Below are 27,738 nucleotides of genomic sequence, written 5' to 3'. Positions count from 1 at the left end.
GTTAATCATTTTTGTATATATTATTCAATTATGCAACTTGTTTGATCGTGACACAAGACCGAGCTTTCTGATTGGCTTTTAAGATTCCATCCCATGTCAGTTCAGCGGTTGCGATTGGTCGAGTGCTCATGTGTGGATCATATTCTCAGTGGCGTGTATGAACCAACTGCGCAGCAAATGTGAGCGGAAGATGACAGATGGAGGAAGATGTGAGAAAGACAGGAGCTCAGGAGCTCAGCAGAGAGTCAGAAGAATCTGTTTTCACCTTGTTAGACAGACCGAGCAGGGTGGAGGTGAATGTCTGCTCCACACTCCGGAGGAGAGGGGGCGGTAATGCATATATGACGCTGGGAATCCCAACCCCCTTTACAACACAAGAGGATAAGCAGTCGATCGTAGCACGTGTCAGTGGCTAGCACCCTTCTCCTGTTGTGTGTGTCTCCTTCTTGAATCCCACCTCCTGCTGTCATGGACGCGCTCCTCTCTAGACTCTTCTCCTCAGAGGAGCAGGAGCTGCACACCCTGGACCGGATGGCACACATCCTGTTTTTCATGGCCGCGTGCACTTTCCTCACTCTGCTCTTCGAGAACGTGCCCTACGGTCGCTACGCCAGCAGCCGATACGGGTTCCCAGTGGACGCCAGGTTCGCCTGGTTCGTGCAGGAGCTGCCCGCGCTCCTCGTGCCTCTGTGTCTGGTGCTGTGGACATCCTCGGCCAAAACGTCCCTGCTGCCCAACCAGCTGCTCATCGCCATGTATTTCTGCCACTATGTCCAGAGGTGGGTGCGATGAAACTTAGCACTTGTAGAAAAGGTTCCCCTGCAGTTAGCAGCATGCACAGTGCAGTGGGAGAGCATTGTCTTCTGCAGGTTGCACAATTGTTATTGATAACCGTTTTGCACATAAGTATCCTCTTGCACATTATCTGCACTAATTATATGATTTCACATGGATGACTCTTATTTTGAAATTAGCCTAGGTATATATTTATATACTTACTATACTATACGTCCCATTCTATATTCATATAATATTGTATACTATTGTGAATATATACATACATGTTTATATAGTTTTATTATTTAAAGTTTGCTACTATATAATGTGATTTTTATACCCATTTAGATTATACATATATAGCCCCTAGCGTTTAATGCTCATTAAATGTGTATACCATAACAGACTTTAAACTTGTAAAAGTTTATATATGTATAAGTCTATTAATATCCCCCTCCCCCACCTATGCCCGAATACAGTATACACTCTCGTGCAGTCACCCTGTGCCTCTCAGCTTTTATATTTATTTATCTATCTATTAATGAAGGACTCATTAGGAGAGAAGAATATCAAAGTGGGCATTGCATTTTTAAGTGTACTGTTTGTACCAGCTAACTAATACACATCAAAACATGTATTTGAAATAACAGGTTGTGCGATGATAACTTGTTTTTCTTCTGCTGCAGGTCCCTCATTTATCCATTTTTAATCCGAGGAGGTAAAGCGACACCAGTCATCTCATTTGCCCTGGCTTTTGTTTTTTGCGTCTTTAATGGCTACATGCAGATCAGGTACCTGAGCCATTACGCTGAGTACCCTGCACACTGGGTGACACATCCATGCTTCATCACTGGTAGGTGTTCTGTGGCTGCTGCTACACTTTCTAAAAATTGATTTATATGCAGTAGAGCTTCTCCGTGACAGGAAGATGATGAGGGATAAAGATGAGGGTTATCCAAATTGAGCTGGCCATCTTTGTCAGTGTGAAATAGATTGGGTTTGGAATAAACACTCAAACTCAACATGAGGGATGCTGGAAGTCAGTCAGAGATGAGGGTGCTGAGACAAAAGTCTGTGTAATGACATCATATTAAATGTGAAAAAGAAATATCAATAATTATCGCAATATATGACTGATATGAAAAATGTTATCTTGTGAACAGTGTTAGAAAGTTTTATGTTATACCCGACAGAAACTTAAATACCAGCTGAAATGATCTCGGATATTCTAAAAGTAATAATAATGGGTTTGTTTCGAGAACATATTTTCTGCTTTGCAGTTACAGCCCCTCACAAGTAGAGGGTTCTACAACCCCCTCAGGATCTCTAGTTCCAGCATCATTGCAAAAAACCTAGATTTTAAGTATCAAAACGGATTTGTTTAGATTAGCACAGAAAAATAAAAAAACAAATGTACTGAATTATTTGGATTTAACTGTTAGTAATATACTAGCATGATAAGTAGACATATTTTACAAGGAAAATAAACTGGATTGGTGTGTGAAAGTGGAACATAAGAATAATAATAATAATTAATGCTCTGGTAACTTAAAAATAAGCAATAACTTATAAAAACATCACTGAATAAAATATTCCCTACCTCTCACTAGTTCATCCATTCTCCCTCTCCTATCTATCCCTACACTTCTCCTTCTCATTAAAACATTCATTCATGTTTAACTTTGCAGTTACAGCCCCTCACAAGTAGAGGGTTCTACAACCCCCTCAGGATCTCTAGTTCCAGCATCATTGCAAAAAACAAAGATTTTAAGTATCAAAACGAATTTGTTTACATTAGCATAGGAGTTCTCAAGTAGAACTCAAAAATTAAATTTACTGAATTAATTTGATTTTATCTGTTAAGATATATACTAGCATTATAACTCACAAACAAGCCCCATGCATCACACTGACTCTGCGCCCCCCCCCCCCGCACATAATTTACATTTTATTGGCACTATCCCGAAACCCATCACTGCATCTTAGCACTGCACGTGCCCATATCTTAGTTTTCTTATGTATATGCTGTTGTTTTATGTCCGATTGTTGTTTTATGTCCAATGCACCAACCACACCGAGGCAGTTTCCTGTATGTGTAAATATACTTGGCAACTAAAAGAATTCTAATTCTAAGTAGACATATTTTACACGGAAAAATAAACTGGATTGGTGTGTGAAAAAGTGAAAGTGTAAGTAAAATCAACATAGACACACAATTACTGAATGCACAAGTAACTTAAAAATAAGCAATAACCTATAAAAAACATCACTGAATAAAATATTTTGGGACGGTGTGTTAAACTGCCAGTTAACAGTGTGAAGGAAAAGAACAGGCTCCCTACCTCTCACTAGTTCATCCATTCACCCTCTCCTATCTACCCCTACACTTCTCCTTCTCATTAAAACATTCATTCATGTTTAACTGTTGGAAAAAACATAGTGCTCCTTCAAAGGAATTTGGCTAACTTGTCGTTTCCCTCTCTTGGCTTTTGCTCCACAACAGGTGCCTCTCACGCTTTTCAAACCGGAAAGTGCTCAGCTGTTGTTTTTGGCTCACCTTGCTGCTCAGGCTAACACAGGAAACTGTCAAATTAAAATATCATTTCTTAAAGTCCCTGTAAATTTGTAGCGTAGCAAAATGGAGAATAAATCCTGACACTTGCATGTTGATCTTGGTTGAGACATTGACCAAACCTCAAAAGTCAAAGTACACTTTAAAAATGAATTATCCAGTTCATGTTTCTGTTTGGTTTTAATTAGTTATTAGATGCTTTAAAAACTTTAAAGGGAAAGTTCGCCCAAAAATGAAAATTCCCTCATCTACTCACCACTATGCTGATAGAGGGGTGGGTGAAGTGTTGAGTCCACAGACACTACCGGAGTCTCAGAAGTAAACTTTGCAACAGACCGAGACTTCAGACGTAATAAAACAACTGAAAAAACACATATGGTGTAGAACCCATGGTGTGGAACCCCTTCAAAGTTTTCAAAGTTTATCTCTGTACTACATATTTATGACTAAATGTGCGAGAAGTTGCAGTTTTATAAAGTACATTATTTTGCGTTATTTACTAAACTTATAAACTAAACTTCTCAGTCTCCTGCATGAGGGCTGTGTGGACGTGTTTTCACCAGATGTGATTGACAGAGGCCTGGCAACATAAGCAGCCAACATTACAGCTGTCATTGGATTTGATTTAAATTGGGAGAATATGGTTGGCAACATATGTTTTAAGTACTGCAGGTCACCGCAGCAAAACATCTGATGAATACTCACTGATAATTATGAATAGATGTCGTAACTTTTTAGATTATAGCTCGGCCATCTGGCTGCTGTTGCTGAAATCTTGTGCTACAGCCGCTTGTGGTTGGTCTATCCCCAGGGGCTGTGCTGTGGTTGGTCGGCTATCTTGTGAATGTGCACTCTGACCACATCCTGAGGAACCTGAGAAAGCCCGGAGAGACTGGTTACAAGATTCCCACAGGTAAGGTCTTTAGTCATCAAAACACAGGAACAAATGGTTTCTCTCACCACAGCAGAGCCTTATATCCCTATATTACCTGACATCTAACTCTCAACAACATTATATTTGACATGACTGCACCTTTTATAATTAGTTTGACTGATTTAATCTCTCCTACTTAAAAAAAAACAAAACATTTAATGTCTGCTATTACTTGGGTTGTATGGAGGACCATACATGACATAAGTAAAAATAAATAAATAAATAAATAAATGAATAAATAAAAATGGAAATAAATAAATAAATACAGAAATAAATAAATAAATATGTTAATACCAAAAGAAATGTCAAAAGAAATGTCTTAAATATATTTTAACATTTATTTTTTCCCTGATACATTTCCTTTGCATTTGCAGCGTCCTTATGCTAATGAGAAAGGCGGGCCTAACCGCAGTCTCATGCAGGATTGGTCACAGGAGTGTAATGATCCAGCCCTACTACTTCTGCCTTTCAATGCTGGTGTCCAGTAGCTGTTTTCAGCGTTGAGCCAGTTCACACTTAAAATGAACTAGTTCAAGTTCAGAGGGTTAGTTAAGGTTATTTTTTATTGGGATGATTTAGCTGTCAGTAGTCCTGACTGTGAGCGACACGTCTCGTGTTGTACTGAGCACAATGAGCGAGCCGAGAGGAGGAGGAGGAAACAGAAACTCCAGCTCGGTACAAACCACCTGCCGCCTCTGCTCTGATCATGAAGCCGCTGATCTCTGAGCAGATGTGACCAGAGAAGCTCTGTGTTTTCACTGTTTCCACTGTTCCACAGAGTCACTAACTGGCTGCTTCACGGTGAAGAGATCAAGTCTCAGTCACTGCCCGTGTCTCTGAGCGATTGTGTGGCGGAGCGCAGGGGCTGTGTGTGTGTAGCTCAGTTGACCAATCCTGCTCGAGACTGAGGTAAGGCCCGCCTTTCTCATTAGCATAAGGACACTGAAATCGAAAAATAAAAGTTGGAATAAATGTGGAAATAAATAAATAAATATGGAAATAAATGCAGAATTAAATAAATCAATGTCTTAAACTTATTTCCACTTTTATTTATTTATTTCCACATTTATTTATTTCCACATTTCAGTGTCCTTATGCTAATGAGAAAGGCGGGCCTAACCTCAGTCTCGAGCAGGATTGGTCAACTGAGCTAAACACACACACACAGCCCCTGCGCTCCGTCACACACTCGCTCAGAGACACGGGCAGTGACTGAGACTTGATCTCTTCACCGTGAAGCAGCCAGTTAGTGACTCTGTGGAACAGTGGAAACAGTGGAAACACAGAGTTTCTCTGGTCACATCTGCTCAGAGATCAGCGTCTTCATGATCAGAGCAGAGGCTGCAGGTGGTTTGTACCGAGCTGGAGTTTCTGTTTCCTCCTCCTCCTCTCGGCTCGATCATTGAGCTCAGTAGAACAGGAGACGTGACGCTCACAGTCAGGACTACTGACAGCTAAATCATCCCAATAAAAAATAACCTTAACTAACCCTCTGAACTTGAACTAGTTCATTTTAAGTGTGAACTGGCTCAACGCTGCAAACAGCTACTGGACACCAGCATTGAAAGGCAGAAGTAGTAGGGCTGGATCATTACACTCCTGTGACCAATCCTGCATGAGACTGCGGTTAGGCCTGCCTTTCTCATTAGCATAAGGACACTGCAAATGCAAAGGAAATGTATCAGGGAAAAAATAAATGTTAAAATATATTTAAGACATTTCTTTTGACATTTCTTTTGGTATTAACATATTTATTTATTTATTTCCATTTTTATTTATTCATTTATTTATTTATTTATGTATTTATTTATACATTTATTTATGTATTTATTTTTACTTATGTCATGTATGGTCCTCCATAGGGTTGATGGGTGGAGTTTTGCTGTAGTTGACACGGACATAGAAAATGTCAAAACCGCACAGTGTTGATAGTAATCATGTTAGAAAGGGAGGCAGGCCTACTCTAGAACATGAATATTATGTCTGTACAAGATTCATGCAAAATTTTGCATTCAGTCCTGTAAAAAGTGTAATTACACTAATATTTAGTAGTAAATGCTTATTTTTCACAACACAGTTAAATACTGCTTTACTTATAAAGCAATAGTTCAACATGTTTGTATATACAAACATGTTGAACTAATTTGCCTCTGGTAGAATGGGATTTTTTTTGTTGCTTTCAAGCCAGATTGGCCCCTTCCATCTATATTTTTATTCCAGTTTCGAGTTTCATATTGAAAAGGCAGATTGTGATATATGAGCAAGCATGAGGTCAAATTGTTCCTTTTTCATTTGCCAAATTATATTTTTTATGAATTATTTTTACTTAAAACTGTTCACTGCACTGGGTGTGTTGGATTCTCTTACATCTCGTCAGCACTGAATGGGGTCTCTCATAGTACTACTCATGACACAAAGACTAAACAGATGAAAGAATGGATTATTTGTTTTATTTATTTTTACAGCTTGTGACCTTTTACTGTGTGAAAATGGATGCACATTCAGTGAGATGTGACACGTAAGGAGGGGGTTGGGTAAACACGATTATGGCCCAACTCCAAATTCCTTTACACAAGCAGCTTGGTGGGTGGGATGAAAAAGTAACTGCTTTTTTAGATCAAATATTGGTAGTTTCCAACCACAATTTGGACTTTTTGCCAAGTGAATCAGTCATCATATAAGGTTCACAAAGCGAGGGGTCCCTCTAAGTAAGAACATAGTCATAACAATAGCACCTTCAGCTTGAGCTCCAAACAATCCACCCTGGACCCTCAAGGAAAATACAGAGGAGAAGGCGAGGCGGGAGGAAGCTGTGAGCTGTGTGGCTCTAAATGAACTTCCAGGCACGCCCGGAATCCCCTCACAAATCGGGGGTTTTCACATAGAGGGTTGCAGCACTAATATGCACATGACCTGCAGCCCAATAGCTAATGCTCAGGCGATGTGGATTGAACTGTGTGGAGGCCTTTTGAATTTTTTGGCAGCATTTAGACTCCATTCCATTTAGTCTAGATGTTGTTGAATTGCAGTGGGTGAAAAGTCATCATAATTCAATTCTCTCTGAAAGTGAATGATGTTGGCTGCTTCAGTTAACATTTAAAGGGTTCTGTCCTCATGCTGTGTCTTCTACATACAGGCGGGATGTTTGAATATGTATCAGGAGCCAACTTCTTAGGAGAGATAACGGAGTGGGCAGGCTTTGCTCTGGCTGGTCACTCGGTTCAAAGTGCAGCCTTCGCCATCTTCACCGCAGTGGTCCTCTCCAGCAGGGCTGTGGCCCACCACAAGTAAGAACAAGAATACACAGTAAGCAGGTTGAAATGAACTGAAGCAAGAATTTGTGTTAAAGGGAGAATACATGTTTCCCCTCTGTCTCTCTCTGCAGATGGTACCTTGCTAAGTTTGAGGACTACCCAAAAAGCAGGAAGGCTTTGATTCCATTCCTGTTCTAAGAGGTACTTTATGCACTGGAAGCTGGAAAAGGTACTGTTGTTGAGAAAAATAATTTCTTATATTTTATTTTTTGGAAACAATTCTTTATTAGTTCATGCTTTCAAAAGAAAAAATTATTAGGCTTCCTAAATCGTTACTCAGAATAGTCATTAGGCCAGAAGGCAAGTGGGCTGTCTAAAGACTGGTGTTTATTTTATTAAGCTTGTCTAATGTTATCTTATATTTCTTCTGATTAAGGAAAGCTGATGTTGGAACAAACCTTAAAGATCCTTTTTTTTTTTTCTTTTTTTTTTATTGAGAAAATATTGAAACAGGTTGCATGCCTGTAAATGATCTCATCTGAGCTTCAAGCAAGTTACAGTTAAAGACCATTGGCTCATTATGATTTTTATTGTTGCCATTAGTTTGGCAATAATATCCATAAAGCAAAAGAAGCTTTCAGCAACCGTGAACTGAATGTCCTGGAAGTGTTGGAGAGCTATCCTTCAGAGGATATAAGATGGTGATTGGAGCGTATCTCAACAGCAATACAAGGGATTTATAACACACTGCACCAGCGGTAAAGAGTTAAAAAGCTTCTCCGCTGATCTGCATATTCTCCCAGATGGAACATAAACTAGGAAATGCGAAGCAGGCATTTCAAGTTTTCATTAATCCTCAAGAATCATCTGCTGCTGAGCTATCTTCTTCACAGCCGTTTACATTAAATAGATACAAACGGGACCTTGAGTTAACTCCGACGTGTTCTCCCACCTCGTCCAGTGAGACTTTTCCTCTTCACCACATCGTCTGAAACTCCGGATTGAGAAGCCGCTCAGGAGTAAAAGGACAAGACCAACCTGTCCCCATCTACTGGGCTGCAAGGAAATCAAACAGAGCTCAAGCACTGCCCTCAATAACTCACCCATGCCTGAAATGAGAAGAAGAGATTTTCTTTTCAGTGAGAAAGAAGAGTGGACAAGGAAATTAATGGGAAAAGTATTTGGGGAGAATTGGAAAACAGGAGAGCGTTGCATGGATAAATTACATTGGTTGCCTGTGACTGATTGAAAAGATGGAGACTAGGGGAATAGATAAGAAATGTGCTCCACTGATATAGATCATAACATCTCTTATGCTCTAATGCTGTTTCATAATCCTGTTTACCATGAGCCAAATAATCTCTGTCAGTGTGAAGTAGCACTTTCTTTTCATTCATGTCTTGTTCTGTAGGACTTGATAAAATGATGTGCCTTACTCGAATTTTTCTCAAAATAGGTTAAGTTTGAAAAAAAAGTGGGATTTTCCCTTTACATTGGTCAAATCTGACACAGCCTATATGTGTGTGTATATAGTGGTTAATGCGGAAGCTCTCCATTTTTGTCTCTTTCAAAAAGTACCGGCTGCAGCTTCGTATCACTAACATCCCTCTCTCTCCCAGTGGAGAAGATGTTTCCAACACCAGTCACGGCCAAGGTCATATTGGAAGGAATTTAAAAAATGTATTGAAAATAAGGGTTTGGTCACCATTTTCAGATAAGGTGTCATCAATAATTTAAATGACCGCTGTGTCTGAGTGGGATGAGAAACGAAGGCTGTGTGTCGCTGAAGGCTACGCAGAGTGACATCCTTCATGTACAAGATCCTCTCTCTTGTTTTCTCTTTCTCGCTCTTCCAGCCCATTTCCCATGTGTATTTTCTGTATCCACGCTTCCTGTAATTGCATCACTATATACAGTGTTTACTGAGACTACCATCTGACTTTAATGCCTTGTTAGGCAGACCGCGACAGATTTCCTTTTTATATGCAAAGTGACTCCATGTAATGACTCACGGCTCTTTATTTGCATGTTCAGTAATGCAGGAAGCAGATACTCGTTGGGGGGGGGGGGCACATATACACATGTGCCTGTGGTATATGGACTGTAGGAAAGAAAAGGAACGTTGTTATTCTGCAGTATCGCCTCCTATAGGAATAGCTTTTTCAACTTTAAAACCTTTGACACCCTCAGACGATAAGAGTCACAGCTGCAGGTTTATTGTTTGTTTTTAATGCCTAATGTTTCATGATTGCTTGAGTTGCCTTTTAAATTCTAGCTCGTGGCTACATAACACAAAATCCTTGGTTTTGCAAGAGAATGGTTGGTTATCATGGTGAAGTCTTTCGTTCCAGTCCTAGCATTCATGAAAGTTATTTAACACATGTTTTGACTGATTTAAATTGTAAATGTTTGTATGTTTACAATAAATGCAAAACCTCAAACACATAGCATCTGTAAAATAAATAAATACAGTTACAACACTCTTGACTTGCAGGTGGTGCTGTTTTTTCCCTCCTGTAAAGGGCAAACATTAGCTGTCGAGCCTGTTGTGAGCCTGCAGGGGGTGCTGCTCTGCAGCCAAATGCAATTCCCTTGGTTATGGCTGTGTCTTCAGTAAACTGTACATAAACCCACAGTAAGGCTTCGACCCCGCAGGGAATATATTCATGCTTAGAAATGTGAAATTGATATAATAGCTGTTGATATAACCATGTAAATACAGTTTTTCGACTCATGAGGGTGCAATATCTAGTCAATTCTGCGATATCATTACCATTCAAGCCACATGCAGCCTCAGACAACTGCAAGCTTCTTCAATATGATCTCCTTACTGTAATGCCTGTGGGCATGATGTTGACTTCTCCCTTCCATTGTATGCGCGTGTGTTAGGCATTCGTCAGCCATGGTCCAGTCATCACCAATGTGGTAATCCCATAAAAGCTGACTGACACAAACCAGCCTTGAAATCACACGCACACAGACACACACATATGCGCTGACACAAAGTCAGTGTGTGCTTTTGGCTTGAGCTGAGACTGTGACATGGGAGGTGAGAGGAATATCTAATTCCATCTAGCGTGTCACTTAAACACCTGTGGTTTGATTCAGTGTAAGATGGAGATGGAAAGGGAAAGCTTTGGATCTCTATGGGCGTACAGTGGGGGTGAGCAGCTGTGCGTTTGCCTCAGTGTGTCATGGACGGTGCTACATATCCTAGCTGACACATAGCCGGCATGTAGTTTGCTCTGGGGGGGTTTTTCCTCGACTCTGTCACATGCTGCACGTGAGCAGCAAGGGTAGGAGGCTGGCATGCAAGAGCCTCACTCACTCCCTCCCCCTCTCTCTCCCTCTCTATTGCCTTCATACGCATCCAGGAAGGTGCTGGTTATACCTCATCCAGCCTGCCTGTGCTATCTGCTCTGTCATGGAGTTTAATGGGGGCTGGGGTGGGGGTTGCTGTTACACGGGATGGGTGTCATACAGAGGCTGGAATGATCTACACCACCTGCTGTGTGCTGCTCCCTGAAAGAAGTGAATTTGGATGCAGTGGCTGCAGCGTACATCTCTAGTAATATCCAGAAGAAGGCGGCATTCCATTTATGCTTCTACAAAAGACTTGGTGTGTTATGCAGCAGGGACCATTCTCTGGTGTTAATGGGAGCAGCATGTCAAGGGCCAGAGGTTGCAGTTATTCTGGCCCCCAAGCAGTATCTCAGACGTCAGCAGGCAGTATACGTAGTCTCCCTCATTCCAATGTTTCCGTAAATTGTTTTTTTTTAATGGAGAGTTGTCATATTCTGTTTTCATCTTTACTAAACAGAGGCACATGCAGCTGCGTCTGCTATTAATGCTTTGCCCATAACACACAAACAATAAAAAAAAGTGACTATTGTAAAAGTGTTTGAGGAGAACTACCTAATGACTAGGAATAATTCTGAAGCAAGCCCCGGAGCATTATCACAGGCCAAGCAAGTTAAGAGAGAGATAAGATCATATACAACTTTATTGATCCACACATCCAGTTGTTACAGCAGCAGGCAGGTCTATTTAGAATTGTCACTACTAGTTTTTTAATTTGACTTTTAAATATAATATAACAGCTGGCTCTGTGATGTGTGCCCCTCCGAGGCGAGGACCCAGTCGGGCCTCATATTGATGGGGATACCCCCTCGCGGACCCACCCGGTGGTGGTGGCCGGGAGGTGGAGAAGGAAGACCATGACTCGCGGGTTCGCAGAGCCTCGGATCCCTTTTTATACAATATTGACATCTATTTAATCTGTTGTTAAATTAAATGTCTATCAGATGGAAGGAAAAGAAATCCAATATCTATTCAGTTCATCATCACTCATCGGAGCGTTGGGGGAGTGGGCGTATGGGGAGGGAGGGAGGGGGGCGCAGTCATCATTTAAAGTAACCCCTCGCACTGCGCATGCGCATGGATTTGAAGAGAATACGCCATATTGAATTCTCGTAGGGATACGGCTAGCGATTTTTTTTCCTCCTGCTAGCGGCGTAAAGTGGACACTTTACCAATGGTCCTGATTCGGTTCCACGTCTGAACCCATCTCCGTGCGTCACCCCGGACCGAGCAGCGACCTTTCGACGGGCCCAGGGAGCGACGCGGACTCACGACGGGCTCCGGTTCGACACCAGTAGAGGGGGGTTACCAGAGAGGGGAGTTGAATGGATCCGAGGGTAGCTTGGATTCAGCCCGAACAGAAAGGACCTGCGAACGCCTTATGGATGCACGTCTGGGAGACCTCTCAGGGAGCGAGGACGCTCTCCGCTCAGCAGCAGCTCCACAACCAGTGCGTGAACTACGCTGCGCTGGACGTTTTAAAGAATGTGGCGACCGCGGTGGCAGCGGGCAGGAGCGTCTGCAGCGGCGGCGGTAGCGTAACTGCCGGTCGGAGCAGCGGCCATCGCAGCGGCATCATGAGTGGCACTGCGATATCCGCGCTTGGGGTCGCAGCACTGTCCAACAGGAACGCACACATCGCCGCGGAGCCGGCTCAAGGCAAACCCCTGGGATCCGTCTCCTCCTCGTCCTCCTCTTCATCATCGTCGCAGGAATCAGGCACGGACAGTCCCCCCTCCGGCTGCTCTCTCGAGAGGACTATGGGTGGGAGTGTATCGGGCAACGTGAACAACAACGTCGGGGGTGCCAACCTGCTCTTTAGCTTGAGCGACAGCATGGACCATAATGTCAACCTCTACCACCACCAACACCATAATCATCTACATCATCATCACCACCGTCACCTACAGGAGCAGCCGGCGTTCCACCCACAGCCGGTGTGCGTGAAGCGGCACCAGGTTCACCCCTCCGCACCCGGGAACCACACACACAACCACCATCACCCGGGCCGGAGGAAAAGCGACAACAAGGCGAGCACTTACGGGATGAACTACCTGCTCTCGAACTGTACCAACGGGAATTACGCGAGCAATTGGACGCCGTGGAAGACGAGGACGTACAACCCCGGGGTCCTCGGGTGAGTGGCCCGATTCTTCCCCATCGCAGGAGCTAACGTTGCTAACTGCTACAGTTTTTGTTTTTTTTAAATGGCTGAATGGCACAGCTTAACTGCGTGCGGGTTGAATATTGTGGCGCATACGACATTATGTGCCGGTTTGTCAGAGTCGCACAGGCGAAGGGCCGGATCAGACCGGAAGTGCCGTGATTTTTGAAGTTTGAAAATGGGCCGTTACAAATCGGATTTGAACGGAGTGTTGAGAAGCGGCATTAGAAAGCACGCCGTTAGAGAAAGTGGTTTATTATTTCAGCCCCACAGTCTGATTCTACTGTGTTGTGTGTGTTTCAGTGGGTGATTTATTTAGAAGGTTTCCACCGGATATGTTGCTTTTGGATGAAGCTTACTGGAGGAGGGGTTTACGGCTGGTTTAGCTAACGCCCCCCCTCACTCCCCTGGCTGCACAGAGAAGTTACAGAAGCATGCAGCTTGATAGTAAAATGAATATCTGCCCTGATTCCTGATTATTAAGCCAAACCAAGCCGAATTACGAAGCAGAGTTTAAACTATATTATGTTCAAACTAAAATAAAAGGCAGCGACCGTTCCCAGGTTGAAGCGAACGTGTTCGGCTAAATTATGTAATATTGAGCCGTTCATTCAATCTCCTAATGTTGCTCCTCGCAACTGTCTGCATCCCAGGGATCAGTCCGTTTACAATGAGCGTGTGGTCAAACTTTCTGTCCACGTTAGGAATCTCGATGCTGGTCGTCGTTCCCACAGTCGATACTTAATTTTCCAGGTTATTCAATCCCATCAGTGTGACGCAACAGACAGGGGTGGGACTAAATGTACACGTGACCTATAGTAACAACGGACCAAACTTATACTATCGATATGAACATAATAATGATCCTTTTATTATGATCGTGCTCTGGTACTGTATGGTGATTATAAATGGTTGGTAGGTGTTGTATAAATGTGACTATCTTGTGGCAGGAGCTGTGTAAGTGAAAGTATTTTGACAGGTGCCCTCTTACAAAAAAAACAACAACCTGTAGAATGTGAGGGAATTGTAATATTTGTAATAGCTGACTGCACCCATCTGGGAATTGTCTCTACAACCACTTGGTGTTTAAAGCAGCTCCACGTGCCTGAAGCCGAAGTCCCCCCCCACTCCTACATCAAAGCTACCTGGAGTTTGAGGTTCTTTGTTGATGTTCTGTTTGGTAATCGAATAACGAGCTTAGTGTTTTTTTTCTTCTCAGCATACGGGGTTCTAAAAGGTTTTCGAATGTAAGTCTTGGCTTGTGCGCTGTCTAGTCTTGCAGTTGTTTGCCTTCGGGGGTGCATTTGGTAGTCTCGGCTGGAGAGATTTGCACCATGTGATGCAGTAGAAACATTGATTCCTCGGTAAAGATACATGGCCGTCATGGTGGTGCGGTTACGGATACTGCACCAGTGAACACCATTGATTACTGTTGCACCGGGCCCTAAAATAGTTCAAGGGAGACAACTCTAAACTAGCTTTTCAGAAGAGGATGTAGTAGCAGTTATTATGAGTGTGTGTGTGTGTGTGTGGGGGGGGGGGGGGGGGTACACTTGGCATCGGCCCCCCCCAGTACGTCTGGGTTCCTGGAAGAGAGTTTTCACCAACGAGTGGAGAGGGTACAAGGGCCGCCTGCATTTTCTCCAGGGCTCTGGTAATTGATTGTGACAGGATCCCTGTTCTGTATTTCACACTGACATCATGCCATGCATTCTTTGAAACGAAAATGAATGGCCATAGGGTTGAGCAGCTCCACTGTTCAGAGGCCTTTAACTGGTCAGGAATCTTTACATTAAACGTGCCCCCCCCCCCCTGCTGCCGAGCACAGAACCATATCAGCTATAACAATAAGGCCTGGACTCTCGGACTCTGAAACAATATGGCCCTCAGTGTTTTCACTGAACTCTGCTTTTCTTATTACCCAACCTCAGAGATGTATGTAGGTCTTGGGTCCTTGTGGGGAACAAATGTCTTCACTGAAAGTAAGATCAGGAGAACTCTTTCTAGAGCCCTTCCATTTTTACTATGACCACTTAAAGTGATAGTTCTCCCAGAAATGAAAATTCACTCATTATCTACTGACCCATATGCTGATGGGGGGAGAGGGTGAAGTGTTTGAGTCCACAAAACACTAACTGTGTGTCAGGGGTGAACGATGGAAGACATTAGTGACCTTCCTTCATCAGGAAAAACATAACATGCCTACATACTGCTTGTGTGTTGTGTTGTCATCCAAGTGTTCACAGGCCTAGACATTCGAAAGGTCATCTCCACCGTGTTTAAAGCCTAGAAGTCCACCACAAGTGGATTAGCTAGCTGAGGCATGTCATGGTTTTTCTGTTTTACTTCAATTCTATTGGATTCTGCTCAAGCAAAGTATACCCCTGAGACACCAGAAGTGTTTTGTGGACTCAACCACTTTACCCACCCCTTCATCGGCATAGGGGTGAGGCGATAATGATTGCATTTTCATTTTTGGATGCCCCAACTCTTTAAGATATGGCTTATTTGTGGGCCTGTGGATGCGCTCATGAATCAGTGTTAGTCTGGTATCAAAGTTAGATTAATCAGAAGTTAAGTGATGTGGTTTTACTAGGGACTTTCTAACTTTTGCAAATGTTAAACTGGCTTTTCTTGGTTTAAAATGTCAGTAATTTATTGCTAAGTATCCTTTATTACCAAAGAAAGATAGATAGATTCCTCAAGTGCAGCATAAAATGGGGAAACAGAAACTATGCAATACTTCCCCTGGAACATACTGACCCATTGTTTAGCATGTCTGGCTTGTGCTTGACGGAGGATAACCAGAACAGCGATAAGAGAAGGAAACCTATTTTGGGCCAACTGAGCGTTTCATGACTGTTAGCTGCGTTCACTTTTGCAATTAGAGATTTGAAATACATCAAATTGAAGGTCACGTTTCACACCAAGCACTGTACCCACAATCAGTTCATATTTCATGCTGGCCTGTGTGTTGTATGGGTGTTAATGGGTTTGAGAATAACCCCCATCTTTCATCCCCTTTTCCCCCGCAGACTCCACGAGGAGGTGATGGACTTCTACAACTTCATGTCTCCCCGGCCAGAAGAGGCAGCTATGAGGAAGGAGGTGGTGAACCGAATAGAGATGATTATTAAGGAGCTGTGGCCCACTGCAGATGTAAGATACACACACACACACACACACACACACACCGCTTCTATTTATTTGGATCAATCTACCCCTCTTTTAAGATTATAATATCTTAGAGAGCAGGCCCCTAAATCGTCCACTCTTGGAGGAGGACTTATTGGCAAGCGGACAAACTGTGATCTCAGATTGCTCATAAATAATTGTGGAGATACCTTGTTTTGACAACACTTTTCTTTTAAAGAGGTTTGCAGTTTGTTCAAGATAACACCTTTTTATATTTATACTGTTTTCAGTTCTCTGCTTTTGCTCGAGGTCATGTGGATGGGTCCGACATTGCTAATAGCGTCTTTAATAGTGGTTTGATTTTGAAAACACAGAATGTTCATTGTTTTTTTGCAAGGAGTTTGCACTTTGTGTGTGCAGAGAAAGGGAGAGGGGCTCTTGCAGCTGGTTGAGTAGTGCACTGAGGTAGGGTTGATGTAATGCCCCTCTCATTACTTAATCATGTAAAACACGCGCAGTGTTGATTTGTTGGCTGCCAGTCTACCCCACTTCCACTGTGAGCCAGATTGTCAGGTAAATGGATCAAGCCTCTGATTTGTACCAGCCTCCCTTTTCATTTCCACCTATTAATCCTGCCCTGTCTTTGTGCTATTGCCTTGTCGTATTTACCAGACGGAAAGGGAAAGAACCTCACTCTGCTTCCTTTGGAGAGCTTTTCCTTACAGCCCCAAAACACAGCATTTTTTCGCTCTCGCTATTGTATACTTAATTTGGCAGCGCACTCAACTTGGCTGCACATATCGTCTCTGAAACTGAACCCGGAAATACCTAGTAGTTTGCAAACATTGGAATGGGACATGTACATCGTCACATGTTGCGATACAGACTATGAAATGTCAGTGTTTATTTGTTTTCTCTCAATGTCCCTCATTTAGCTCTTCTATATGTAGGGTTGTCTTTAACAGTTGAACTACAGTGATTTTGGTCGTCATGCTCAAATATCTTCAATGTTGTTTTTCCAGGTCCAGATATTTGGCAGCTTCAGCACAGGACTCTACCTTCCAACAAGGCAAGCTATCAAATTCATGATTAAAGCAAAAAAACATGCTTTATTTTGTTTGTCCGAATTTTAACACTATTGTTTTTGGTAATTTCCTTCTGCCCTCAGTGACATTGACCTGGTGGTGTTTGGGAAGTGGGAGCGCCCCCCACTACAAGAGCTAGAACAAGCTCTTCGCAAGCATAACGTGGCAGAACCCTTTTCCATTAAAGTGCTGGACAAAGCTACAGTAAGTATTCAGGCCATGTGTCACTCTTCTGGGCTTTGTGTCATCCTACGTTCACATTCTGTCCTTAACTAAAACAGGTTTGTAATAAGAGTCATCCATTCAACACAACATATATATATATCTTCCTCCTTGTCTTGAAAATGATGACATCCTGACATACGTCTCATCCAGTTCTAAAGGAGGAAGCAGGTAGCCATTTTTGCATTCCTAGAAAATGCTGCACTTTTTGCATTCCTAGAAACTTTCTTATGGTCTTCAAAAGGTCAGTTAAAAGTCTTAAGATGAGGAGCACTAACCTGGGAGACTCAGTTGAGTCCTCTATCTGGTTGAAAGAGAGTTGGGCCAGCTGTGGTGAATTAATGATCCTTTTTTTCCTGTTAAAGAATATATAGTTTTCTGTTTATTTCGTACCACTCTAATATGAACTCTGAAGTGTGTGGCTCAGGTCAGTGTTGCTCAGTCTACTGCTGTTTACTTTTCACATAACTTTCTGTCATTGTAAACTTCGTCTTAGCGTTAAGCCCTTGTTCTGCGGCTCAGTGTCAGGAATACATCTACTCTGCTGGAAGCTTTCACAGCTGCAAACCCATAGTGGGAGGTTTGGGAACAATTGCTCTGCAGCACATAACAAGGCAAACTTCGGTACTGTGATGACTGACATAAGTAGCATTCAGTGGATTTTTCCCTTTTAGAATTGGCTATTCCATCCAAAAGGCTGTAACTAGTTAGATAATGACTGACTGTAAATGTTTGCTATTACAAGTCACTTAAACTGCTTTGAGAAATGCACTGGACTTCGGCTAATCTCCTGAAATTATCTCAAGGGGCTGTATGTGAGAACACAAACGTCTGAGTCAGTTCCTGTGGACATTCTTCTGAGTTTCCCCTGGTTCATTTCTTTATGAGGCGATGTGAGAATACAGCTGGTGGATCTAGAGCGAGTTGACGATGATGTTTCTATCATTTCTAAATGGATGAAAAACTAAATCCTGGAAACCTGAACTCTCTGGAGATTTCTGTTTTTCTCTAAGCATATCTGACTGAGAATCTCCTACTGCGTTGTTCATATGTGAAAGGCAAACTCTGGGGATCGTCCAGATCCAACAGTCTTTCGAGTTTATGTCCTAAAAATGGCTTTTGTCTTCTTTCAGGTGCCAATCATCAAGCTGACAGACCAGGAAACGGAGGTGAAGGTGGACATCAGTTTCAATGTGGAGACTGGAGTTAGGGCGGCGAGCTTCATTAAAGACTACGTAAAGGTGGGACACAACATCCGCCTCGGAATTATGCTCCGAGGATCCACAGGCTGCACACACGGGCGTTTTCGTTGTTATATCAGACCAGGAGGCAACAAAACACACACAGAAATGCATGTTCACCCATTGCCTCTGCATTTTAAAATTAGAAAAGAAATTGTGAATTGAAATGTTCCCAAAACCAGACAGAACAAGAGCAGAAGAAGGTCATGCAGACATATTTAAATGGAGGATAAAAACATACCAGAGAAGTCACATAATTACCATTTTACATTGGGGTCTAAAAACAGAACGTTTGGAAATTCCCTCTGTGAATCGGGCAAGGCGGCATTTTAAAGCATAACATGAAACTTCAGTCCAATCCTGTACTGGCTCATCGCCTTTCCAGACTGAAGCTGGAACAGACCCCAGCTACCATGCTCGGTATACTCTCTACTTAAGTCAAACAGTCTGTGGACACTTTTCATCCAGATCTACTGAGATGAGGTGAATTTCGCCCTGTGGCACGGACAGAATTCCTGCTGAAGGTGGATCTCTGCCTGATCTCTTTAGTCACGGTTGTAGTGGCTAATGCAAGAGAAGAATTCCAGGTGCTATCCAGCGATCTGTCAGGTCTTGGCTTTTGTCCTTTGTTGTTGCATATTTGTGTTATGGCTTCCTTGGAATACATGCCGCAGCCTGAAAGGCTGCTCTTGACAGCCGCACTCAGCATCAATCCAGTGATAGTTGACGTTGTTAATGCATGGACCTGATGGACTCCGGTGCAGTCTTACCAATGAGGGGTCACCTCCAAATTAACTTTCACAAGTCAGGTTCCCATGCAGCCAGTTGGAATAGCATACCTGCCAGGCTTGTTGTCGCTTCTTAAAAGCATATTTGAAATGTCAACCAATGCTGCCAGGAGGTTTTGCTGCCTTTTCAATTGGAAAATGAACATATTTGCAATTCCCATTCCTGGGCCCTCTGGGGTTTCAGCCCATTATCAAGTCAGACTCCAGGAAGCCTCATTTAATATCTTCCCTAGAAAGTTTGGCCCAGTTGGAGGGTAGACAGTATGTGTGTAACAGTTTATACACGGCACTGATTATGATTATTCAACTGCCACAGCAAAGAAATAAAAGCATAGAATCACTGTTGTCAGCAGTAACTATTGCCTCAGGAGAGAGTTTTTCTTTTTGTGGGATATGAATATGCAATAAATACATAACTTGTGATGATTGAATAACACTCTTTGTTTCATATTATGCTGTGAAGTTTATTTAGCTGTGTCACAAATGACATCAACATCAAAACACATCAACTCTGCTCCGGATAGGCCTGGAGCCCTCACTACTCCAGAGTTTTATAGCTGCTAAAACGGACAAGTCTGGAAATGCTGCTTATGTCGACACTGATAACCTCTTGCTGATTGGGTCTTTTCAGTCACAATATAGCCTTGGCCTGTCGTGTGCAACTGTGCATCAGGTCATCCATGCACATGCATTTAACAATCTGTATAAAGACACAAAGAATGTCACAAATAATTCTAGACATTTGTACACACAGGAAGCTGCGAATGTTACTACATCATCTATAGTTTAAGTTAAAAATCTGTACTTAAGATTTGTGGATTGGAACATTCATGTGTAATATGAATTTGTGCACATTTGTAACTCATTTTTCACCTTCTCATTCCTCCTTTTTTCTCCCCTTCTACTTTCAGAAGTATCCAGTGCTGCCTTACCTGATCTTTGTACTGAAGCAGTTTCTGCTGCAAAGAGATCTGAACGAAGTCTTCACTGGGGGCATCAGCTCTTACAGCCTCATCCTCATGGTCATCAGCTTCCTCCAGGTACAGAGACACAGCCACTGATGGAGACGTGTGTTGTAATAGAGGAGGAGCTCTTTTGCATATTGTGGCAGAAGTGCTTTTAACACAGAACTCCCGGCAGGATTGTAGTTTTGTAGCAATAGCAGCATAGTAAGATTTGTTCTAGTAAACCACATTTATGAATGAATCTGGTATTGTAGACAGACAGATTACAATAATGAGTATACCTGTTTTTAATACACAATAACCACAAATCCTCATCCTTTCTCCTCAGCTTCATCCTCGTATTGATGCCAGGAACCCAACTGAGAACTTGGGGGTCTTGCTGATCGAGTTCTTTGAGTTGTACGGCCGCCATTTCAACTACTTGAAAACAGGGATCCGCATCAAGAATGGAGGCGCATACATACTCAAAGAGGAGATCATGAAGGCCATGACAAATGGATACAGGCCATCCATGCTCTGTATAGAGGACCCACTGCTTCCAGGTGTGTTTCCCACCAGTTCTCATTGAATACAGATCTATCCACTAAAGCTAGATTTAGTTTATTTAGCCCTAAACTGAGGAATCAAAAGAAAGTATTGCAGTCTCTTTTGAAGTGTATGTATTGTTCTTAAAGGTAAAATAATTGAAACCAAAGGGAGATTTTCAAAAAATTCTAACACAAGTATTTCAAACATTTCCAATTTTGGCACCATCTAGTGGTGGTATGAAGAATGACATGGTGGAAGGCAGCAACGGTACGCAGAGTGTATGAAATTAAACCTTCACGTGGAGCATACCTGTACCAGGGCCCAGCACTTACTATAAAAAAACATCATTAAATTTACTAGATGCAGATTTTTATTTAGATTTTGAACAAAGTGCACCCACTCGGAAATATCAGTCCCATACACATTATTCTCTTAAAAATCAACGAGAATGCTGAAAGGTAGCTAGAACGATAGAAGCACATAGCTCCCTGCCACACCACATAAGGTCCACAGCTCACGTGGTTTGGCACATATTGACTCCAATATATACTATAGCAATGCACTTTGATCATATGCTTTGGCGCTAAATAGTGATTCCAACATACTATTTTCATATACTAACATGTAGTAGTAGCACAAAACTCTAAATTTCATTTTGTCTTGTGACCACGAAGGTAACGACGTGGGACGGGGTTCCTATGGCGCCATGCACGTCAAGCAGGTGTTTGACTATGCCTACACTGTCCTGAGCCATGCTGTGTCGCCGCTCGCACGGTCCTATCCCAACAAAGACTGCGAAAGGTAAGAGCGCAGTCCGTTCAATGTTGCAAACACACTGCTGGTGAAGCTGGGGCTCTGTGAAAACCCATCTGTCTCCCTCCTGCAGCACCTTGGGCCGGATAATCAGGTTGACCCAGGAAGTGATCGACTACAGGGAATGGATCATCAAGAAGTGGGGGGGCAGGGATCTGGCGCGGACAGACAACAGAGGTAACGTTCTTCAATTTGAGTCCAACGCTGTGAGAACAGACTGAAGAAAGAATGAGTATTTTAATACGTAGAAAATGTCTGTCTCTTAACTGTTTTATTTCTATATTATGAACAACAACATCAATGAATATCTCCAGAAACAAGACTCTTATTTGAAACACAAGACTATAGATTAGTCTACAGTTTGTGTAAAAAATATTGAAATAAACCTGATGTACTTTTTAATTTTTAGTGTGTGCCGTAGATGATCCATCCATCCTTAGCCTCTCGTTTGTCCCCTTCTAGTTTCACCTCCCAAGGAGCCCGTGTCGGAGCAGGAGCCCGGCTGCGTGCTGGGGGGCGGCGGTGTCGTGTCGGAGGAGCAGCAGAGGGACTCGGCGTCGCCCCAAAGCGCAGACTCACCCATGTCCATCTCCAGCCCTCAGCAGCACTCGTCTGCCTCCTCCGTCTCGTCACTGTCGGGATCAGACAACGTACGGAAACTAAACACTCACCAGACACACACACAGACACACTCACACAGACACACACTCTCTTTTCTGATAAGGCAAAGGGTCAATTATCACAACAGCTTCCCTGTTGAACCAGGCTTCCATAATGCACCATCCAATTATTCCTCTGTATATGATACTGTCAACTCTCTGGCACCACAAGAGTTTCTTATGAATATGCAATAATCATCCAACATAATGGTGTAAACGCTGCTACCAACGTGATGCAGCTGCATATAGCACCTTATTCTCTAACCCAGCTAATGGAAACATGCAAACATACAGTAGCTACAGGGTGCACACAAACCTTTCGCCTCATCACTTCACTTTCTTGATCTGCCAGGACTCGGATTCAACGTTGCCATGTCCCATCCCTCCACCAGTCCTGCCGCCGTACCCGTCTTTCCAGTCTCTGGGCCTCGTTTTGCCCCCAGGACTCAATATGTGCGCTGGCAAGCCCGGCATGGGAGGACACCATCTGCTCATGCATCCAGGCTCGCAGGTAGGCACAAAGCGAGGGCAGGAGACAGCGGAGGATGACATAACATTAGATCAGATTTGTATAAAAGAACAACATACAATTAGAGGAGTTTCGAAATTGCAACAGAAGAAAATCTGAGAAGGCTGAGATATTCTTTTTTCTCTGACGTCTTATTAATTATTATCCTTTCCCTCCTCCAGGCTCGCGTCTCGCTGCCCGGTGGTCTAGCAATGCACTCCATACCTGGCAGACAGGTGTGTATAGACACCGGGCTCCCCCCCTTCTTCCACATGCCCCCCCCAGCCCATGCTCATGCCCCTGCCCCTTCCAGCCCCCAGCCTCTGTCCAGCCCCCACTCCAGCCACACACACAAGGTAGGCGCCGGATGCCACGCAAACATTCCCAACGCACTGTCACGGCAAACTCTCACTCACACACACACACACTAATACCGCTCTCCAACCCATAGTTTCTGTCTCTTCATTTCCAGTCAAGTGTCTCTTTTGTTATGTCTTTTCTGACTCACATCGTGCTTTTCAGACTAGTGGTGTAACAGGTTGCATAGAAAATGAAACTGCCATCTGTTATCCATAACGATAGGTAAACAGTAACACTGAGGCCTGATGTTCCAGCATCTGTCGCTGTGGGGAACAGGATGTGCAGGGACAGATGCATAGCAGAGCTCAATAGTGTGGTTCGATGGTATAAATCCCATTACGTTTCTGACTGGAGATTTGGATAATCAGCCATAAGATTGTAACCATACAATGTAGAGATGTCATGATTGGCGCCACTATTCAGATCAAATGAAGGGAGTTTATAAAACATTTTTGTATTTGCAGAAAATAATTTAGGACTTTCAAATTTGTAGTTCCCTCAATATTACTCTCATCTAGGAATTTGGCAAATTTTTCTATGGGTTTATAAAAAGGAAATTACAGGTTTTCATTGGTTTGGGCAAAACTGGAAAAAAAAGCGTTGTGTTCTGTCTGACAAAGTTTGAGATGAGGAACAATAAGCCCAAACATGTCTTCACAGAGAGAAGACTATACTATACTCTGAGTCTATAAAAATGTAATAATAGCGAGGTCTGGAAAAATGTGAAAACCCCAGATTTGAACAAACAAACTACCTGATCTAATTTGACACGAATGAAGAAGTCGTTGTACAGGACTCAATCAAATTCCCTAAATATACTTTATGTTTTAAATGAAAGGTTTTCTTCTTTGGTGCATCAGTAAAAAAAAAAAAGTTGTTTTCATGAATTTTTCTTCCTTCTCTGATCCTCCTCAGAACGGAACAAAGTTCAACGTGAAGGGCTTCCACAACCCCCCACTGGTCAACAACCCCGTTCTGGCTAACCGCGGACACACACATACGCACACGCAGTACCACCGCAACACTTGGCGGCGCAGAAAGAGGGACAGCCTACCAGTTAGCCTGAGCAGATAGAAACCACTCCTCTTTCCTCTAACTTTTCCTCCCTCCTCCTCTCTGGACGCAAACCCTGGCTCTTAGTTCGCCTTGAAGGAGGATGGACCAGCGGACAGACAGAGGACCAGAGACCAGCAGTTCTACTAGCGGGGCTGCCGCGTTCGTGGGACACCAGCCCTCAGCTCTGCATCTTCCTCCCACTGTCGCTACATTTCCATTTCTGCATGACCTTTGTTCACAGTGTCAGTATTATGTTACTGTCAGTATTTTAGTTCTTCTCGTTTTACTTTTTTCAGGCCTTTTCCTGTTTTTTTTTAATTTTTTTAATTCTATTGGACTCAGTGGTGATGCCATCGCCCAGTTCACTTGACCTCGCCTCGACCTCGACCCTCGCAGCCAAGCTGCCCGAGGTCTAGTGTTATTTTTTTGTTTTTTAACAGTTTATACACTTAAGAACAAACCGTTTTTCATTTTGTGCAATAATCTTATTTTTCTTTTTGGAACTAAAGTAAATGCTTATTTAATTTTGTGTGTGTTTGTTAAGGCGTTTTTATACTGTTATTTTATTTTTGTAGAGTTTTAAATTTGGTTTACGGATTATTTCCCCGGGCAGCATCTCTGGAGCATGTCTGTTTGTCGGTTGGTATTCCTGTGAGTGTGTGTGATTGTGTGCGTGCGTGAGGTGTGTATGTGTGTGCGTTTGTCTGTCATCAGGCTGACATAGACCCAGTTTGCAGGGCCCCTCCTCTTCCTCCTCTCACCCCTCCTCACCTGTGAATGACGAGGAGCTCATATCTCGGTATTCCTCCCCCCTTTTCTTCATGTGTCTTTAAAAATGGACGAGGTCAACGTGAAATTCCCTTCAGGAAGTTGTGTTCCTCAGTCCAGTTGGTCTAAGGCATGATGGAGGGAGGTGGAGGGATGACGTTGCAACCTGGGATCTCCTGACAAATGATGGGAGAGGAAGTACTCTGTGGCCTGATGAGGGCAGTAGCTCCAGTTGAAACTTTAGCAGAACCACCTGGAGATTGTGCGTTTGTGTATACTTCTGAATGTGGGTGTCTGAGCTGTTGCCATATTTTGTCAGTCAGGGGAAGGCTGACTTTTTTTAAGCGAAAAGCTTCCAGGTGGTGCAGGATTTGGCCGGAGAGAGCCTGTTCTGTTCAACATATATGCTAGTGTGTTTTCATTTTTGTGCTTAGTGTCTTTTTACTACATGTTGTGGGAGAGGTTAGTGCCAAGGTGGCAGCAGCCTGCCTGACTTGAATTTAAAGATTTAAGATTTGGGTAAGAGGGCAGAAAGCCACTGATTCCAGGTCAGAGAACTTTTCAGATGCTAACTCTCCCGAGTTCAGGGACGCGGTTTGTGGAAATCTAATCCCAGGGCTGATGGGGTCAACCCTATGCCTGCAGCTGTATATCGGTGAAGACCAACACCAAGGTGCTCAGCGATAAGGGTTTCTCCTTTGTGGTTCTGGACAAAGGAGGAAGGGTTGGAGGGGGAGGGGTTCTTCCTGGACCAAGGGCCCTAGTGAAAGGGAAATATATTTTGATTCCATTCAGGAATCTCCTGTATATTTGATTGCCAGGTACTTCCGCTAATTGTTTGCAATGCCTTTCTTTGTGTTTACTTGGAGTGTGTGTGTTCGTGTGTACGTCGTATTCGGCGGGCACACAGTGTCACACAAACACACACAGACACTCACAGACAGGACTGTCCAAGGCTGTGACTCGCCCTGAACACTACACATGCTGGTGTTATTACTATGCAAGTGGATCTAATTGTGTCAACTCTCGTCTTTTTCCGTACTGGGGTTATTTTCAAATGACAAACGATGCTTGTCAGGCTGGAGTAATGTCGCTGACTGTCAGACTCTTCAAGCCAACTCATTTGAATTATAACCCCCCCCCCCCCCCCCTCCCCGACCCCTTGTATTTGTCCGAAGGTCCGAATATGTTTCAAAGTCTAGTTTTCTACATCTATCAGTCAAGTGTAAGGAATGGTGTATGTTAATATCGATGGTTGGGTCTGTGTAGTGTGTGACATAATGAAACGTGTGTAAGAAATGTGTTGAGACTTGCCACCGCAGTTGTTGTTTTTTTTTGTTTTTTTTAAATCGGACGCCCCAACCGTCACAAGCAAGTGCACCGAGAGAGCGACTTGCCCTCTGCAGGTGCACTTCAGGAGGGACCAGTGTCCAACGACAATACTTTACCTTTTACTGAGAGTCTGTTCAGGAATTCTTCTTTTTCCCTGAACCACGGCAACTCTGATCTGACAGTCAGACCGTCACCTGGCATCAGTTCAGTCTCACATGAATGGTTTCCGTTTGGTTTCTCACAGGCAACACAGATTATGAGCTAATCATCACCTCTGATTAGAGAAATTATCTTCACATTTTTAATGATTTGAGCTAAAAAAAATAAAAAATTATGGACTCGCCCAGTCATACGATCAGACTCTTGTCACCCTGTTACTCTCTGTGGATGATTATTTTCCTAATCCATGTAGAGAGGAGATCACTGGGCCATATTAAATCATCACTTCCATGTAATCCCATAAATTGGACACCCAGGTGGATGTTGTTGGCAAACCTGTTGAACCCTTTCAAACTGTGTCGCTCATAGCCATGTCTGCTTTCAGAGTTTAGAACCAGCATTTATGAGGAGCTGATAATGATAGCTGGTGATGGAAGCTTGTCGACAGGGGTTAGAGTTGCCTTCAGCTTCACAGCAAAGACTTCCATGCAGTATCTTGAAAAGTCGGTATGGATTCAAATCTGTGTTCATCTCAGCGGCCCAACGCAGCTCGCTCTCTGTCCTCGGTCCTCCCATCGGACGGTCATGGAAACGGTTAATTGAAGGTGTCTGTCTCGCCGCGTTGCCTCCCACTTCTGATTGGTTTGGAAGTGAGGGGAAAGGGAAGGGAGCGTGGCCTTGCCCGCTGACCTCTCGACGTACACATGTACATGTAGATGCAATGTAATTTCACCCCCATTGCAATAAAATGAGGGATTTTAAACTGGTGGCTGCTGTTTTAGAGAAAGGTGGCAGCCCCTCTTTGTCCTGGCTGATTCATGCGAGCAGTAGCCCCTCGCAATGGTCACCAAGCTATCGGTGTCCAGAGGGAACCACTGCCCAGCTTTTGTTTTATTTTGTTTTTGACATTTTTATGTAAATATATTTTTTTCTATTTTATTTTTTAATAAATATTTTAAAACTGCCAGTCAACTTGTTCCTTTTTTATTTAACTCTCACTGAGATATGGGTACTTGAATTCATTTTTTTGCCAACTTAGGGTATTGTAATCATCTGTA

General features: G+C 43.1%; 2 protein-coding genes across 4 annotated transcripts; both read left to right on the top strand.

Annotated features, from left to right (window-relative positions):
* The first annotated feature begins 180 nt into the window (after nucleotides 1-180).
* Nucleotides 181-10,020, top strand: srd5a1 (steroid-5-alpha-reductase, alpha polypeptide 1 (3-oxo-5 alpha-steroid delta 4-dehydrogenase alpha 1)). Of its 3 annotated transcripts, none has more exons than XM_062410277.1 (6): nucleotides 181-779; nucleotides 1,464-1,630; nucleotides 4,161-4,262; nucleotides 7,420-7,570; nucleotides 7,669-7,738; nucleotides 8,499-10,020. In XM_062410277.1, the coding sequence occupies exons 1-5, from the start codon at nucleotides 469-471 to the stop codon at nucleotides 7,733-7,735; spliced, it is 798 nt and encodes a 265-aa protein (XP_062266261.1). In that variant the 5' UTR covers nucleotides 181-468; the 3' UTR covers nucleotides 7,736-7,738; nucleotides 8,499-10,020. The 3 variants fall into 3 exon arrangements, with proteins under 3 accessions (XP_062266261.1, XP_062266260.1, XP_062266259.1); XM_062410276.1 differs by having other exon boundaries at nucleotides 7,669-7,766; XM_062410275.1 differs by having other exon boundaries at nucleotides 7,669-7,766; nucleotides 7,974-10,020.
* Nucleotides 10,021-11,553: 1,533 nt separating this feature from the next.
* Nucleotides 11,554-27,647, top strand: tent4a (terminal nucleotidyltransferase 4A). The gene is made up of 13 exons (XM_062410400.1): nucleotides 11,554-13,034; nucleotides 16,097-16,220; nucleotides 17,219-17,265; nucleotides 17,365-17,485; nucleotides 18,637-18,744; nucleotides 20,444-20,572; nucleotides 20,826-21,039; nucleotides 21,700-21,826; nucleotides 21,912-22,015; nucleotides 22,301-22,488; nucleotides 22,850-23,008; nucleotides 23,188-23,361; nucleotides 24,281-27,647. The coding sequence occupies exons 1-13, from the start codon at nucleotides 12,223-12,225 to the stop codon at nucleotides 24,437-24,439; spliced, it is 2,466 nt and encodes an 821-aa protein (XP_062266384.1). The 5' UTR covers nucleotides 11,554-12,222; the 3' UTR covers nucleotides 24,440-27,647.
* The last annotated feature ends 91 nt before the right edge of the window (nucleotides 27,648-27,738 follow it).

Source organism: Platichthys flesus, chromosome 17 (assembly GCF_949316205.1).
Source record: "Platichthys flesus chromosome 17, fPlaFle2.1, whole genome shotgun sequence".
In the NCBI taxonomy this organism is placed as follows: Eukaryota; Metazoa; Chordata; class Actinopteri; order Pleuronectiformes; family Pleuronectidae; genus Platichthys; species Platichthys flesus.
This window is presented reverse-complemented; position numbering and strand designations above follow the sequence as displayed.

Excerpts from the sequence above, each read along its gene's own strand:
- tent4a (XM_062410400.1), top strand. The coding sequence starts at position 12,223 with ATGGATCCGAGGGTAGCTTGGATTCAGCCCGAACAGAAAGGACCTGCG. Across the intron at positions 17,266-17,364 it reads GGACTCTACCTTCCAACAAG|TGACATTGACCTGGTGGTGT; the intron begins GCAAGCTATCAA and ends TTCTGCCCTCAG. Across the intron at positions 22,016-22,300 it reads GGCGCGGACAGACAACAGAG|TTTCACCTCCCAAGGAGCCC; the intron begins GTAACGTTCTTC and ends GTCCCCTTCTAG.
- srd5a1 (XM_062410277.1), top strand. The coding sequence starts at position 469 with ATGGACGCGCTCCTCTCTAGACTCTTCTCCTCAGAGGAGCAGGAGCTG. Across the intron at positions 780-1,463 it reads TTCTGCCACTATGTCCAGAG|GTCCCTCATTTATCCATTTT; the intron begins GTGGGTGCGATG and ends CTTCTGCTGCAG. Across the intron at positions 7,571-7,668 it reads AGGGCTGTGGCCCACCACAA|ATGGTACCTTGCTAAGTTTG; the intron begins GTAAGAACAAGA and ends CTCTCTCTGCAG.